Source organism: Chenopodium album, chromosome 21 (genome assembly GCF_948465745.1).
Source record: "Chenopodium album chromosome 21, dcCheAlbu1.1, whole genome shotgun sequence".
NCBI classification, from domain to species: domain Eukaryota; kingdom Viridiplantae; phylum Streptophyta; class Magnoliopsida; order Caryophyllales; family Amaranthaceae; genus Chenopodium; species Chenopodium album.
Genome location: NC_137854.1, coordinates 33,544,672 through 33,562,835, shown reverse-complemented (window position 1 = coordinate 33,562,835; position 18,164 = coordinate 33,544,672). Strand labels below are relative to the sequence as shown.

Below are 18,164 nucleotides of genomic sequence, written 5' to 3'. Positions count from 1 at the left end.
GTTTTAAAAAAGATCAGAAGAAACCAACATGTATAGCCATATAGTGATATAGGTAATACTCCAACACCCCTATTTCATCATATTATTATGATTATGTGAATCTTGAAAAATCTGTTAACAAAAGATTTTCTTTTCAAATATTGAAAATAATTTATTGATGAAGAACAATTTTGAATACCATACCTCCTAGTTCCTACAAACAAGTATATAACCAAATGTGAAACCTTATTACTTCCCATTTAGAAAAGAACGAGAAACAAAATTGGAATGAAATACAAGATTGAATTCACACGATCAAAAGTAGCCAAATTTAAAGCCGACTCAACAGTACAACGCCGTATTTCACTACTCCAATTAACGGTTTTAACCAATCACTTACTTCTAAAATTAAAATTTAAAAGGTAATTATATTTGCCGCCCCGCGACGCCATACCAGATTCTGTTATTATACGGGCATTCCCTTCTACACTCCTTCACTTTCTCTCTCCTTATTATTATTACTCCTCTTCACGTTCTTTCTCCTTACCTCACCTCCAATCAATTCTCTCCACGTGTCTTCAACTAACCAATCCCAACCCCCCTTCACACTCTCCCAAATAACCGCACTGTCTTCCTCGAAAACCCCACTCTCCATTTTTAATTTTTTAAAAATACAAAAATCCACGTAATTAAACCCATCTCTTCCGACTTCCCTTCCACCCCTTCTTATATAATCTCTCTCCTCCCCTTTTCCACTCTTTATTTTCTTCTCATCCCAAAAAAAGAAACTAACCTTTAAAAATTAAATCAAAAATTAAAAAATAAGCTTAGAGAAAAAATGGGAATGGCGGATTACTACGAAGTACTGAAAGTATCATCGACTGCTAATGAAGAGGAGTTAAGAAGAGCGTATAAGAAACTGGCGATGAGGTGGCACCCTGACAAACACCCAAGTGGCGCAAAGGGATTGGCGGAGGCCAAGTTCAAGCAGATCTGCGAAGCGTATGATGTATTAAGCGACTCTCAAAAGCGTCAGATCTATGATCTTTACGGTGAAGATGGTTTGAAATACGACGTTTCTTCTCCTTCCGCCGCTTTCGCCGCCTCTCGCGGTGGCGCCGGCGGTGGTGGGAAGGGTGGGTCTTTTAAGAAGTATGGTAATGGAAATGGTAGGGGTGTTAATGATGATATATTTGATGGGTTTTTTGATGATGTTGGGAGTGATAAAAGTGGGTCTCCTTTGAAATATGATGATTTGAAAAAACGAAGTGAGAGTGTGGGTCGGAAGTATGGTCGGAGTGCTACGGCGGCGAAGAAGGCGGACCCGGTTGAGAATAAGTTGGTTTGTAGTTTGGAGGAGTTGTTTAAGGGTTCTAAGAGGAAGATGAAGATTGCTCGTCTTGTTCCTGATTCTTCTGGGTATGTTTTTTCTTTTTCTTCTTTTTATTATATTCAGATTATATTGTTTCATGTTGATTTTGAATCTGAGATTATACAGTAATTGGATATTTGAGATTATACAGTAATTGAGATTATATTGTTTGGTGTTGATTTTAATTTTAGAGTCCTTGAAAATAATGTAGACGGGATTCCGGATTCGATTTTTGGGTCTTAGGTTTGTTTTGGTTGTTTTTATTGATAGTGTTGTGTGATAGAAAATCGTAAATGTGGGAAAAAATAAATTTGGTTAGAAGAAAATTTTCATTAACTTAAAATTTTGCTAATGTCGGAAACTTTTACTAATTTGTCTAGTTTAGGACCTTTAGGTGGTGTCACAAACGAAAAAAAATGATATAAACGAGATCCGACCTTTCAATTAGGGCCTAAGTAGGATGTTTATTCCTTTTATAATTTCGACCTTCATTTAGGGCCTAAGTTGGATTTTTATTCCTTTTATAATTTGACCTTCATTTAGGGCCTAAGTTGGATGTTTATTCCTTTTATAATTCCGACCTTCATTTAGGGCCTAAGGGCCTGTTCTTATACGTTGAACTTCAGCTCAGTTCAGCTAAGTTCTTAATTTCCATATCTTATAAAATATTCATTTTAGTTTAGTTCAGTTCAGCTGAGTTCAGTCAATGAGAACATGCCCTAAGTCGGATGTTTATTCCTTTTATAATTCCAACCTTCATTTAGGGCCTAAGTCCAATGTTTTTTCCTTTTATAATTGGTGGTTGAAAAATGAATTCTTAATTTAAAATGGAATATAATGGAAGATAAGAGGGTTTTAGGTAGAAAGGGTTAGTTTAGTTTGTTGATTGATGATTGGTGTTGTTAAAATTGTAATTATAATGTTATTTAAAATTTAAAATATAGGTCGAGTTGGTGGGCGATTTAATTTGAGTCAGTGTTAGGACAAGAGGCCATGTGAAATGGACTGCCTCCGATCACATGTTTCAGTATTATTACCTTGTTTTTAAATAAGCTACTTGTTGGAAAAAAAAAAAAAAACACTCTTATTATTATGTGAAGTAAATATTCCTATTATACGAGAGTACCATTTTTAATTCGTAAAATATACTCTGTTTATATTTTAAATCTGGTAAATTATATTCTGTGTATATTTTTTTATGGAACTATTATTTGTGCTAAGAAAAGTTGTCACTACTATGGTTGAAAAATATTAAACAAAGATGGTATGAATCAAATTGTAAAGTAAGTACAAATTTTACAATAAAAAATATGTTTTGGGGTATAAGGGAGTATTATAGATGCTAAGTTTATAGGTGACCCTGTAATGAAGGAAGCCTGTTACAGTCCCCACTTATCATTTTGGTCTCCTTTGGTACGAATTGTATTAATTGCTAAAGGGATCACAATTTTACTTGAATTCAACTATGGAATTTATACGGAGTTTAAAAGTAAAATCATTTAACTGTTAGGTGACTAGTAGTTGGTTTACATCAACACGAAAGTATTTGTTAGCACGAGAAGAGAAAATAACAAGGGTATATTGGTTATTTTGATAAATCTTGTATTTGGCAAATAGCCTAAATTATAAAAGGAAAATAAACAAATAAAGTGGGAGGAATCAAAAACTGATGTACTGTAATTATCTTTTTTTGACTTGGTGACCTTATTTTATCCAGCAAGTGTGGATCTCACGTTTATGGTTAAATTCCTGTTGACTGGTCATTGATAATTGCTGTACTTGGTAGATCAAAAGTGGGTTGCTACTTACTAGTAGAATCTTGTGGTAGGTCAACTGTCTGGATTGCGAAAGTTATACTTCATGGAGATGCAAGTAGTTAGACACTATTCTTCTGACTAGATTAATTTCATCATATAAGTATAAATTAAGATGGGGTTGCAATAAGTAAATGATTGATTAAAGTGGGCTTAGAGGAGAGCGAATAAACATTCAATCTCGTAATTGTTTCAAGTAGCTAACATGTTAGCCGTTTAGCTTTATCTTTTGCCGTGGTATGCTTCAAATTCGGATTTCATTTGAGAGACTGGTTGTCTTACATTATATTCCCCTGCATCAACATATCTGTACAGTTGATTGTGGCAATTGAGCTTTGGATTTTGTATTAAAAGAAATGGTGTGAGATCTGTAAACATAAATGATCAAGTACAAAACATTTACATGCCTTGTTTTACCTTAAAGTGTGTTTAAGATAATCGAAAATCTGACATTATAGCCCAGGAAATCTTAGTTTTTCTCTCCTGTAATGTTGTCTAGTATTAAATGTATCTGACTGTTTTGTTAGTATTCACTAGGTATCATGGTTTGTGTTCAGGATTGTACATTTGCAAGTTGCAAACATGTATTCGTGAGACCTGTCTTTCATTGTTTGGCATTATTTGCCATTGTGTCGATCCTTTCAACAATAGTGTTAGTCGGCATGTCATTTCTCGGTCCTTCATGTCTTGATGTTTTGTAGACAAGATCAACTATCTGAAATTGACCATTTGTCTCTTATAAAACATGAACTGACTCGTCGATCATCCATTTTGCAGTAAGGCGACGACTGTTGATGAGGTACTGGCAATTGATATCAGGCCTGGTTGGAAGAAAGGCACAAAAATCACTTTCCCGGAGAAAGGCAACCAAGAACCTGGCCTCTTGGCTGGTGATCTTATATTTGTTATCGATGAGAAACCTCACCAGACTTTCAAGAGGGATGGAAACGATCTTCTGGTGAACCTGAAAGTGTCTCTGCTGGAGGCTCTCACCGGTAAAACAGTGACTCTGACAACCTTGGACGGAAGAAATCTTGAAATTGAAGTCTCAGACATTGTAAAACCAGGTCATGAAGTCGTGATCACAGGTGAAGGAATGCCAATATCAAAGGAACCTAAAAAGAGAGGAAACTTAAGAATCAAGTTCGATGTTAAGTTCCCATCGAGGCTATCTTCAGACCAGAAAGCTGACTTAAGGAGGGTACTCGGCAGAAGCTCATGATCGGGTGTTTATAAGTATAAGAAAACTGGTTTTTCTGCACAAGTATAATTAAATTAACACTGACAGTAAATGTAAATAGGTCAAGTGTTTTGTTGGAAACTTTTTTCATTTTTTTCGAGAGTTTCTTCATAACTGTGCATACTAGGAAGTTTGCAGGTTTACGGTTGTTGCCAATAGCGACGAATATTTACAGCAAGTTAGTGTAGTGAGATGCAGGGAGAGGCAAGTTTGAGCTTCATCACCTCTTTTATGCGAAGTTTGTATATCGGTACAATAGTAGTGTTTATTTATTTTTGCTTTATTGTGGTTATTTTTGCTTGGAAAATGCTTAGAATGTAATGCTAAGAATGGGTTGCATTTCTTTGATGTCTTAGTTGGCATTATTGTATCTTTTTCTGTTTCTGGTATACCAAATTCCGTGGTGTCGCTTTTGGTTCTTTGTTAACCTCCATTATTTCTTTTTCTGAATGGTGTTAACCTCCATTATTTGTATTCATTGTTACTCTGCAAAAAGCAATTAATCATGGCGTATTTGGATCAAATCATGCATCTAATCAGAGTGCTCTATATCGTGAGACAAAATTTAAACAAGAGACATAAAATGTCACAACATATACGGTAGTGTATAAGATTAAGACTACATTCAACTTCACTAATTAAAGCAACAATTTGCTTATTCCAATTGTTCAGATTCAATTAAAATGAGACCAAGCTCTTACGAAGCATATTTTAATTTGCATTTTCCAATTGTAAAATATATTTAATAAATTTCATGGTAAAAAAATATGAAATTTTACATTCATATACATTGATATGATTTTACAATCATATACATTGATATGAATATACTAGTATATGATTATAATGACATTTAAATTAATAATGTAATATTATATTTAAAGATTAGTGTACAAATAGATCAAAGTTGTAAAATTAAGTAATTATTTCAAATTAGATCGTATAATTAAAATTCAGATCAGTTGATTGTGACAAAGACACTCATTTCCAATATTTATATAAAAAGTCCCTCTTAATCTTGTAATACAGCAAGAATACAAATCTCACAAATAAAATAATCTTAGCAAAATTATCAAAAAGCTCAGTTAGAATCATACAAAATTTCATAATTTACAAGCTTAGTTTCCTTAAGCCCAAAAAAAGTAGAAAATTTTAAAATAATTGCAAGCTCATTAAGAAAACACTCTTATACTTATGTAGTTGGGTTCCCTCAAGGGTTCTCCCTTGAGAAAGTTTTTCTGGTTCCCTTTTATTGTGAGGTTTTTCTAGCCTCCATTACTATATTTTTTTCTGTATGTTTGGTTTTCCTTCACTCTTCTCTTTTTTCTCTTTATCTTTCATCTTTTTTCTTCTGGCTTAATTGTAAATCTTTGTAGGGGTTTCACCGGTGTTTTTATCGATGATAAGCCCCATTTTTTTTTAATTGCTTTCAGTAAATAGATCACATCTTTAAGATGGTGGTTATTTTCTTAGGCTTAATTTCTTTTTAGTTCGTTTGCCGAAGATTGAAGATTTAGGGTTTCATATATTCAAACAACTATTCATTAGTGGATCTCAAGTCGAATTAGGGCATGTTCACATTTACTTAATTTCAGTTCAGTTCAGTTCAGCTCCAATCAATTCAATTCAGTTCAGCTCCAATCAGTTCAGTTCAGTTCAGCTCCTAATTTCCTTCTCTCAAAAAATATTCATTTCTGCTCCAATCAGTTTAGTTCAGTTCAGTTCAGTTCAGTTCAGTAAATGTGAACAGACCCTTAATGCTTACTCACATGTTTTATTGCTTCGGATAAGTTTTTATTTATTTATTTATTATTATTATTATTATTATTATTATTATTATTTTTTATTATTAAGGCCATCGTTGCTTGAACCTGCAATGTAACTAGTTTTACAAGGATTTGTATTTGTGTTGGAATTTTAAATTTCTTAAGAATTATTTGTAAGTGCCGTTTGACTATTTTTTATTAATGAAACCATTTTTATTCTTGTTAAAAAAAAAACACTCTTGTACTAGTGTACTTGTATTTTGTATAGTTTTATTAATTTTTGATATAGTTTTATCAATTTTAATATAAAGTCGTTCTTAGTCTTACAATTGACAACAATCATACAAATCTCAGATGACAAAAAAAATGATCTTAGTAATATCTTCTGACAAAAGCTTCTCTCCTATTGTCGGCTAATTATTCAAAAAATGGAAAGTACAATGCTACTTGGACCCAAAAACGAACAAAAGAGTATATTGCATCCATGTCCATCAAATCTATGAACCACATGGTTGCTTGATTCTTGCTAGTATGGTGAATTGGTGTCTTAATCTATATCTTTAAGATGTTTTTAACTTATTTGGTCTTTTATTTTCCTTAGATGTACAAGGGACCTATCCCTCTTTCTTTATTGGAGTTCAAATTTCGATTTTATATTTCAATATAATGAACATTAATTACCATTAGAAAATAAGCAAACCTCATTTCCTTTCCTCATTATGCAAGATAGGTACCAGCTTTCTAAGAAGTTTTTGCTACACATATTTCGTAATGTTGGTCCCAAAAAATGTATACATGAAAATGACACGAGTCTTATTGCAACCGGTCATTTTACAAGTACTCCGTATGAATGATTTTAAGTTTTAATGATCACCAAATTGTATGAAAATAAGCTAAGAATAGAGCTTGTACAATGTATGAGTAAAGGCCTAAATATACTATTTTCTGTTTTTTTTTTTTTGAAAAATCTGTTTATCTTCAATGAGTTCAATCCATTTTATTATTTTTTGATTTTATTAATATTACATTGTTTGAATAATTAGTGTATGTCCTTACTAGAATAACACAATTTGTTTTGAGGCAGAGCCAAGATTTCAAAATAATGTGACACCAATTTATGTGAAGTGATAATCATCAAGCCTTTAAAAATATGCCTAGCTCTTGTCAAAAAACAAAAAAAAAAAAAAAAAAAAAAAAAAAAAAAAAAAAAAAAAAAAAAAAAAAAAAATAAATAAATAAAAAAAAAAAAAAAATGCCTAAAACTTTTCTACGAGTAAAAAAATAAAAACAATACACATCTACGTACCGCAAAATCTATAATATGTTATCCCCATTTAAGGCTTTAAACAGCAACTCACTTATAATTCATTACCTTAACCCTAGTGGCAAATCTAGAAAACTTTGCTTATGGATTTGGAATCACTGTACTAAACACATTATTTGTATAAAGTGGCATGATTCAAAATACAAATTATAACTAATAATTCGAGTGTACTCATCATTTTAAAAGAAATAGTAAAAAAATTACAATGAAATTAGAAAATTGCCAAGTTTTGAAAAGTAATCTTGCTTAATATGAGAACTTTCATGATTAATTTATTATATGGAATATTGAGTAACGGGTAAATAGGGCATTAATCAAGTAAAAGGAAGAAAAAAAATAAATAAATAAAAAAAAAAAAGGAAAACGTGGCTAGGCTGAAGGATTGAACCAAACCTTAGATAAAGGCAAAGTTCCAACCATGGATTGTTGGAAAGTTTGAACATTAATTTAATTTTGTGCTTTGGGTCCGAATTAAAACGAGTTCTTTACAAATCATTGATATAGGATAAGATTTTTTCACCATTTAATAATTGAAACATGCCATTTGGAGTCGTCCAAAATTAAGTACAATCTATTTCGACTTATTTCAAGTTTAGCCGTGTGGGCCTAGATGATGCTCTGGGTGCTCTGGGTTGATTATTAATATACGTTTTAACTAGATGAAGCCCGTGCAATGCATGTTTATTTGTTTTTTTTTATTTATTTTTAATTTATGAGTTAAAATTTGTTAAAATTCCTATAAAATTTCTAATATTAAAAGATAATATTTAATATTTAATTAATTTAAACTTAAGAATCTCATTCGCCAATTTTGTTTACGTGGCATTTGAATTATATAATTCTAAAAGAAAGTAATAATCTCTTATTTAATTGGCTACTACTAAAATTTATAATCCCCGCGCTAAGAAAATTAAATCCTACGTGGCTCTCTAAAAACTCGGGAAAAAACTCCCCTTTAAATATATATATATATATATATATATATATATATTAGTTTATGACTCTTTTTCATGTAATTAAATTTGTTATTCATATAATCATTTGCTACGTATAAATATTTTGTATTCAAAAGATAATACTCCCTCCGTCTCTTTATTAATGTCCACTTTCTCTCTATTACGTGAGTAATAAATGATAGAAAGTGGATATTAATAAAGAGACGGAGGGTGTATAAAGTATTACATGGATTGGTGGTAAGACACTAAGTTCTAGAATTAGAGGTTGCATGACAACGAATATTTCACCATTTAATAATTGAAACATGCCATTTGAAGTCGTCCAAAATTAAGTACAATCATGATCCATTTCGACTTATTTCAAGTTTAATCGTATCTAAGCCTGGACGATTCTCCGGGTCATTACATGAGTTGACTATTAATACACATTTTAATAATGACTCTATTTTTATGTAATTAAATTTGTTATTCATATATAATTATTTGCTATGTATAAATATTATGTATTCAAAAGATAATATAAAATATTCATGGATTGATGGTAAGACACTAAGGCCCTGTTCTTTAGAGCTGCTCTGCTCTACTCTGCTCTGCCCTGCTCTGCTCTGCTTAAAATTAATACTTAATATTGAATTATAATAATAATAAATAAATAATATTTAATAATAATAAATAATTAATATTTAATAATAATAAATAATTAATATTTAATAATAATAATAATAATAATTAATATTTAATAATAATAATTAATATTTAATATTTAATAATGATAATAATAATAATTGATATTTAATAATAATAAGAATTAATATTTAATAATAATAATAATAATAATTAATATTTAATAATAATAATTAATTTTTAATAATAATTAAAATAATTAATATTTAATAATAATAATAAATAATTAATATTTAATAATAATTAAATTTAAATAATAATAATAATAATTAATATTAATAATAATAATAATTAATATTTAACAATAATAATAATAATAATTAATATTTAATAATAATAATAATAGTAATAGTTAACATTTAATAATAATAATAAATAATAAATATTTAATAATAATAATTAATATTTAGTAATAATAATAATATTATTAAAAATTAATATTTAATAATAATAATTAATAATTAATAATAATATTATAATAATTAATAATAATAGGAATTATAATAATGATAATAATAGTAATAATAATACTTATAACTAACTAACTAATAATAATAATAATAATAATAATAATAATAACAATAATAATAATGAAATCTGCTCGGCTCTGCTCTGCTTGGCCCTGCTTCAATCTGTTCTGCTTTGCTGAAATCTGCTCTGCTCTGCTCTACTCTGCCCAAAAGCTCAAAAGAACAGGGCCTAAGTTCTAGAATTAGAGGTTGCATGTTCATATTTTTTGGAAAACTTTATTATTGTATTATTTGTGCATGACAATGAAGGGGCTTACATGATACACATAAACGTTCTTAAAAACGCTGTTTAATATATTAGTATAGATTAGTTTTGTCACTTTAAATTACCCATACTTACTATCGCAAAATATTGTTTTGCCTTCTTGAATGTTCCAATAATCCCCCTCCCCCCCCTCTTAAATTGATGTAAACATGATCTACATTCAATATAACATTAAAATAAATGAAATATCATACGGCAGAACAGTACGTAGGACATACAATGATCAAAGCCATTTATAATAGTGATAGCGGTAGCAAGAAAGTTGGGTAGTATAGTCTTTAATTGTATATTGCATTATATGTGATTGAGAAAAGAGATTACGAAGCGAAGGATAAATTTGAATGGTTGTAAGAAGGCCTAATTAAGGTACTTCGTCCGTATTCTATATTTCATATTTAAGGCTAGATGACGATGATAGGAGTATAACAGATTTGATAAGATGTTGTGTATTCGTTATGTCCCATTTCTTTAATTTGATTTGGCTTCAATTGCACTTGATGAGACTTGTCCCAACCTTAATTGTTCGACATTGACTTCAATGTTACCCTTTTTTTTTTTTTTTTTTTTTTTTTTTTTTTGTAAAAATCTAAATCTAACCTGTTATAAATTAATATAATAATAATAATCATTATTATTATTATTATTATTATTATTATTATTATTACTATTACTAGATGTAAGCCCGTGCGATGCACGGTGTTTTTGTATTTCATTTTGTATATTATTTTGTAATTTCTTATTATCTTTTATATTGGAAGTAGAATTATTTTAAGAAATAATTAAATTTTTTTAAATAGCATTAAAAATATCTTTTGATCAACCTAAATGATTTTATTTAACCACCCGACGAATGAGATAATAAGAACATTAAATAGATTTAAAAATTGTACTCGTAAATGTATAAAATCAAATCTATGCATTGGAAATTTTTCATCATTAATTATTGAATCATTATTTTGTTGTCGATATCACAACGCGATATTGCTTATTATTTGGAACGGCTGAAAGTATCTAATAGAGTAAACATTTCATGGTCTTCAATCAAGTTTGGACGAAAATGTTGAACACAATTGACTTTAAATTGAGGCATGAACTTGTGTAATCACCCTGAAATCAAAAAAATAAGAAATTAAATTAATTTAATAAGTTGATTATGCAATCCAAATCACAAATTTTGTTTTTAAAAATACCTCTTCGTCCAATATTACCATTATTAAGCTATTTTGTTTGCGGAAATTTAGTACATCAAACAAGTAAAAAAACTCATACTTTGAATTTTTAATCATTTTTGCTCGAATTTAATTCTCTGATCTGCATGTAAAAACGAAATTTATCAAACAAAACATAAACATATGAAATTAAGCTAAAAAGTACCCTACCATTGATGACCTAAAATTGACACAAAATTACTAATACAAAATGCTCTAGATGTGAATTTTGCATAAATATGAATTTTTGTTGGTGTCGTATAATGTGTCAATTTATAAAAGTAAGTATAACAAAATTTAATTTAATTATGATTAATGAACAATTTTAATTTCTTATCATAAATGCTATCAAATTTATCTTATAAGGATACTTTATCATTTAAATATTTTTTTTTTTCGGAGGTATTATTTAGTATTTGTGATATAGTGTCACAACTCACAAGCTAGATAATTTTTCCTTAAATTTTTATTTGACCGGAAGTTTTAAGTATTAAAGTGGAATTATCATACTTATTATACTTTAATGTTAAAAAAAAAAAGAAATTCATTTATAAGATAGTTTTGATTCGGTTGCATTATTAAAGTGGAGTTGTCATTCCTATTCTACGTTGGTAAAATTTGTGCACTTTTCTTTTTAAGATAAATTTTTTCCAATAAAATTATTATAAGACAATTAAAGATAATGATAGATAAAAATTATTATAAGATAAATAAAGATGATGATAAATAAAATTTGTGTTTATTTCAAAAAAAAAAAAAAAAAAAAAAAATAAAATAAAATTTGTGGTTTTTAATATACGTGAATTTAAAATTTAGAATACCATATCTTATTCGCTACTTTTACCTACGTGGGGATACACTTTTTTTATTCAAAATTAAAATACAAATCTAATTTATCATTGGACGAAATAATAACTTTTCTTATGTGGTGCTTCGAATGCTCCTGAAAAATGCCTACTTTTTTTTTTTTTTTTTTTATATATATTAGATTAATAATATTATTATTATTATTATTAATTACTCTTTAATAAATGATATTAAATTTCTTTCAACAAATATTATATAAACACAAATTCTTACATGTGGCTAACTAGATGTGTGATCACTTCACATATTAGCTAGGTAATTAATTGAGCAGTATGAGTTGCAATAATAATGATGAGTAAATGATGTTATCTTGATGTATATGGGGTTACTCAAATGGAAAAATGAGGTTACTCTTATAAATAAGTAAAATTATTATTTTATTAGTCAATAAATAAAAAATAAGGGTTATTCGAATGAACAAATAGAGTTTATTTATTAATAAATTGTATATTACTTATATATTAGATTTGGATTACTATTATGGACAAATGGGGTTACTCTTATGAATAAATATGGTTACCCATTAAATGAATAAAGATTACTATTTTAAACTAGTATGACAATATGGCCGCACCATGTGGCTAGCCTTATTACCTTATGTTTAGGTCAGTTTCATTCAGTTCAATCAATGTGGATTTCAATTCAGTTCAATTCGGTCAGGTGATTTCAATTTAATACAGTATATTTCAGTCCAAAGGAATGAGATCCTAGTTTTTCTTTTAATTTTTCCCCATTGGAGGAACCAACACTTTACTTAAATATTTACATCCACTATATATTGGTTCAATACTTCAATTAATTATTTTTAACTCATCTATTTCTTTCAACCAATATCTACTGTAGACCTGTAGTACTTGTACGAACTATGTAGCTAGCTCATTGTTGGAAAATAAAATAATGTCCATTTGCTAGCCAATTACAAGGTGTTATGGGCTTATGGCTAACTACTGATAGGCGCTTAAAAATAATCCATATTTTATCTTGAAAATCTGATATGTAAGCTTTACTACAAGGAGTATGTGTGTAAAAGGTTATCAACTTCAATGGACCGAGTAGTGATTGTTCATTTGGTTGCCAATTTGCCAATATTCATACTCTTTAAGGGCTATTCGTATTTATGGCCAACTTCTATCAAATTGACGTGACCTTTTGCATTTCGCTAGCTTATTCCTATTGATCACTTAACTAATTTTTTTTTTTTTTTTTTTTTTTAATTTTTTTTATATAAAAATCCAAATACCTCTATATTATATGTTATTCTTCAACATGGGAACATTTAAAATCCATATGCCTCTACTTGTTTAGTCTTCAAATTTGATCTATTTGGTTCCTTTTCATATGCATGTACAAATCGTTATCTTACTTTGTACAATTGGTGGAACCAGATGTTATATATCTAACCCGCTTTGACATTTGATCTATCTCACATGCACAAATCGTTATCAATGAATTGTGACGAGTATGGTATGATCCTAATCACCACATAATCAAACCGGTTACCCTTGTAATTAAATAGAGTCTACTATAATCCATCTAAGTGATTACGAGTATGATGAAAGTGTCAAATGGATCAAACTTGATTAACTTGAGTTTGTACATGTCGACTTAGTTTAGAGATTCTTAACTCTACTTGTAATTTTTGTTTTACATGTCTAGTCATTTGTTTTAAACACTAGGGTGTTTTGTGCGCGCTTCGCGCGCATTGCTAGTTGGAATTTTAAGGTGTGATTATTGTTTAAAAGTGTGGCAATGTAGGGGTTTTTCTTTTTTATTTTTCAAATATATAATGAGTCTGAAAAGAAATTTTTGTTCGGGTGCTTGTTACATATGTCTAGAGGATTATTGAGCATGGTTATTGTTTTAAAAAATTGATAATAATGGTTTTGGTAAGGGAAATAAATGAAGTGTATTTTATTAAGAAACTAATTTTCATGACACAATATTTAGTACCTGAACATCTTGGTATAAAAGACTAAGCTGTTTCTCTATCACTCTCCTTTTTCTTTTTCTCTCTCTCTCTTTTTTTTTTTTTTTGCCATCCTAAGATAATTGTCTTAATTTTCTTTCTTAAGCTAATTTACCTAATTACCCTATTTTTCTTAAGTGATCTATTGATTTGTGCCCATATTGATTACGGCTATTATGATAATATAATATGAGTATGAATTCTTCAATCTTCAATTACCAATCATATGATCTGAAATTTTTTAGTACTGTTCTTTAATGCGGTAAGTTTTGGGTTTTGGGTTTTTTTATTGGTGTGTGAATCCATGTTCTTAATGGATGGTAAAATCATACACATAAATGCGTGTTGCTTATTGAGTTTTATAGCCAAAGTGCATAGCAATATCATCATAAACATGACATTGAAAACAGTAGTGTAACTTCAAGTATTATATCAATGTAAAAAGAAACCCAAAATGAATTTCCTTCCAAACTATCAAATCAAAACTATAAGTAAACATAGACCGATTCACCACACCTTCTTCCACCTCCGACATCACCTCCTCCGCCGCCGCAACAACCACCACCACCACTACTCTTCTGCAACACTTCGATCGATCTTCATCCAAACCCCAATGAATCAGCCTCTCTTCCCCTTAACAATGGAGGTCGAAGTCAAGCTCAGACTCCCTGATTCAGCCGCACACCAATCTCTCTCCTCCGTCCTCGCCCCGTTTCTCCGGCGAACCCACTTTCAGCACAACGTCTTCTTTGACGGCGCCAATTCCGAGCTCTAAGAAATCCGTAGAGAGAGAACATGAAATAAGAGAGAGTGTTAGGATATAATTAAGTTAAGTTAGATATATTTTGTGAATATCTTTGTATATATCTTGTTAGGAGTTTTGGCAAGTTAGGTTAATGTTGTAAGCCTATATATATGCGTTTAATGGTAAAGGCACATCAAGCTGTTTTCTCCTAATTTTCATGTGAACTTAACATGGTATCAAGAGCCCTCTAAATTAGAGAATTCTTTTTACGTTTTTTTTTTCTTTTCCCAGTTCTTCCCAAACACAAACCCTATTTTCTGTTCTTAATTCGTTTTCCTAGTTCGCGTTCTTGATTTTTGGTTCGTGCTTCCGCTGAATTAGTTTCTGTTTGTTCTTTGTGTTGTGATGACCGGTGGTGAAGTTCCGCCCCCTAAGGGTCCTCGTTATGAACCTTTTTCTGCATATTATTTGCATCCTAGTGAAGGCACTGGTGCGGTTATTAGCCCAATACTGTTGAAAGGAGATAATTATGAGGAGTGGTCACGATCCTTGTGCAATAATCTTCGTGCAAAGAACAAGCTCGACTTCATTGATGGGACTATAGAGGCGCCGGATGCTAAGTCTCCCGATTATGATCAATGGGGAATTGTTAATTCTATGCTTGTTGCTTGGATTGTTAATACCTTGGATGTATCTGTGCGTTCTACTGTTCGTTTCCTGGACCATGTCAAATTGTTGTGGGATGATCTACGTCATAGATACTCTCTTGGCAATGGCCCTCGTATTCTTGAGTTAAAGGCTCAAATTGTTGATTGCAAGCAACGTGGTAGGCCGGTGGCCGTGTATTTTGGTGAATTGAGAAAGCTGCAAGATGAATTGGCTAGCTATTGTAAGTTACCCAAGTGTACCTGTACTGCGGCTAAAGAGTATGCTAAGATTGCTGAAAGTGAATTGCTTCATCAATTTTGTATCGGTTTGGACTCGAAAAAATTTGGTAGTGTGGTGTCTACCCTTCTTATGATGGATCCCGTGCCTTCCCTTAATGTGGCATATGCAAAAGTCGTATCGGATGAACGCAAGCAAACTGTCTCGGACTCTCATGATAATAATCGAACGGATAATGTTGTTGGGTTTGCTGCGTCGGGTTCGGCTCAAGGACGGACTACTTGGTCAAGTAATGGTGAGGCACGTGTATGTGATCATTGTGGCAAAAAGGGTCATGTGAAGGAGAAGTGTTTTGATTTAAATGGTTGGCCCGAATCCTTCAACTCTGGAGGGCGTGGTGGTCAGCGTGGTGGTCGTGGGTCAAGTAAAGGTGGTCGTTCGCAAGGTTCTAGTGGTCGTGGCTTTGCTGGGAATGTTAATGGCTCTCGACATTCAAATACTCAAGAAGTGAATGAGGAAGATCGTGGGTCTGCTCCTACACTCACTGATGCACAGTGGGCTCAATTCCTAAATGCAATTAAGAGTGGACAATCCACTTCCACTTCAACTGACCAAAAGTCTCATGGTATGTATAATTCTAATGAGTGGATAATTGATACCGGAGCGTCAAATCATATGTCGGGTGATTTAAAATTGTTTTATGATTTGTGTGATATTTCATCTCCGGTTGGTTTGCCTAATGAAAAGAGTACTACGGCCACTAAAGAAGGAAAAATTAAATTAAGTGACGGTTTAATATTAGAAGATGTTTTATTTGTTCCCGAATTACATTGTAACTTATTGTCTGTGTCTCAATTATTAGAAAAGCAAAAATACATTGTTCTTTTCACTAACAAGCTATGTACTATTCAGGACCGCACTTTGAAGAACCTGATTGGAGCGGGGGTGCAGTATAATGGGGTCTATCTCTTCCGGCCGGTTCGTGCTCGTAGTTTTCAAGCAAACTCTGTGGGAGTTCCAGATGCAAGTATGTTATGGCATAGGCGTTTAGGTCATCCCTCAATAAAAGTAGTATCATCTTTACCAGGGGTAGTGGTCAATAGTAGTAGTACGAATAAAAAATGTGATATGCTAGATTGTCATATTTGTTTTATGGGTAAACAACCCCGAAACTCTTTTCCTTTAAGTATTAATAAAGCATTTAGTTTGTTTGATTTGATACATTGTGATATTTGGGGTCCGAATAGAATTTCTTCTAGTTGTAATGCTAGATATTTTCTCACTATTGTTGATGACTACTCCCGTGCTACTTGGATTTATTTGATGGTTGGTAAACATGAAGTAGGGAAATTAATTCGTGATTTTTATGCTTTAATCAAAACCCAATTTAATAAAAAGATTAAAGTATTACGAAGTGACAATGGGCAAGAGTTTTTGTGTTTAAGACCATTTTTTGAAAAAAAAGGAATAATACATCAAACCTCATGTGTCGATACCGCTCAACAAAATGGTCGTGTTGAAAGGAAACATAAACATATTTTGAATGTGGCTCGTGCTTTACGTTTTCAGGCTAAATTGCCTAAGTATTTTTGGGGAGAATGTGTTTTGGCTGCCGTTCATCTTATTAATTTGACTCCGACTCCTATTTTAGGTGGAAAAACTCCTCATGAATGTTTGTTTTGGAAACCCCCCTCTTATGATGAAGTACGTGTTTTTGGGTGTTTGAGTTATGTTGTGAATAATTCTCGTGGTAAAGACAAGTTTGACTCGAAATCTAGGAGATGTATTTTTGTTGGTTATCCTTTCGAAAAAAAGGGTTGGCGTTTTTATGATTTGGAAACTAATGAGTTTATAATTAGTCGTGATGTGAAATTTGTTGAGGATACATTTCCATTTATTGAGTCTATTGATGAGTCAGAGAGAGTTCAATGGAATAATTACTTTAATCATCAAGTTACTGTGTGGGATGATGAAGAGTTGGATAATGATTTGAATATGCATGATACTATTGTGCGTGATAATGGTGTAGATAATTTGCATGTGCATGCCTCGTCATCAACTAATGCTACTAGTGATGGTGTTGCTTTTGACCATAATGTAATTAGTGGTAATTAATATTGCCTCTGATCTTCTTGAATTAAGGGGGAGTACGAGTAGTGATGTGGCAGATGGTGGACTTACAGGTAATGGTGAAGTATTGGGTCGTGGTCATCGTACAAAAATACCCTCAACAAAGCTCCGTGGTTATGTAACTAATACGGTTGTTCTCCAAGCAATAGACCCCACTCCATCAACAATTACTGCTCCCGCTTCTCAATCACGTTCTTCAGGTAAACAATTTGATATAGCTTGTTATGTTGATTATAACAATTTTTCTATGAGACATAAGTGTTTTCTGACAGCAGTTACAAAGGGTAAAGAACCTTTCTCTTTTAAGGAAGCTGTGAAACATGAAGGGTGGCGTAAGGCGATGAAAGAAGAAATTGATGCTCTTGAACGAAATGGCACGTGGACATTGGAGGACTTACCTCCAGGTAAGAAGGCTATTGGTAGTGGTTGGGTG

General features: G+C 31.2%; 2 protein-coding genes across 2 annotated transcripts; both read left to right on the top strand.

Moving 5' to 3' along the window:
* The first annotated feature begins 737 nt into the window (after positions 1–737).
* On the top strand, positions 738–4,832 carry LOC145603141 (uncharacterized). Its single transcript, XM_081659273.1, has 2 exons — positions 738–1,398; positions 3,943–4,832. Exons 1-2 carry the CDS (start codon positions 818–820, stop codon positions 4,385–4,387), a joined length of 1,026 nt encoding a protein of 341 aa, XP_081515399.1. The 5' UTR covers positions 738–817; the 3' UTR covers positions 4,388–4,832.
* Positions 4,833–15,121: 10,289 nt separating this feature from the next.
* Positions 15,122–15,957, top strand: LOC145600688 (uncharacterized). Its single transcript, XM_081656571.1, has 2 exons — positions 15,122–15,890; positions 15,932–15,957. Exons 1-2 carry the CDS (start codon positions 15,122–15,124, stop codon positions 15,955–15,957), a joined length of 795 nt encoding a protein of 264 aa, XP_081512697.1.
* Positions 15,958–18,164: the final 2,207 nt, after the last annotated feature.

Excerpts from the sequence above, each read along its gene's own strand:
- LOC145600688 (XM_081656571.1), top strand. The coding sequence starts at position 15,122 with ATGACCGGTGGTGAAGTTCCGCCCCCTAAGGGTCCTCGTTATGAACCT. Across the intron at positions 15,891-15,931 it reads AGGACGGACTACTTGGTCAA|GGTCATGTGAAGGAGAAGTG; the intron begins GTAATGGTGAGG and ends TGTGGCAAAAAG.
- LOC145603141 (XM_081659273.1), top strand. The coding sequence starts at position 818 with ATGGGAATGGCGGATTACTACGAAGTACTGAAAGTATCATCGACTGCT. Across the intron at positions 1,399-3,942 it reads CTTGTTCCTGATTCTTCTGG|TAAGGCGACGACTGTTGATG; the intron begins GTATGTTTTTTC and ends TCCATTTTGCAG.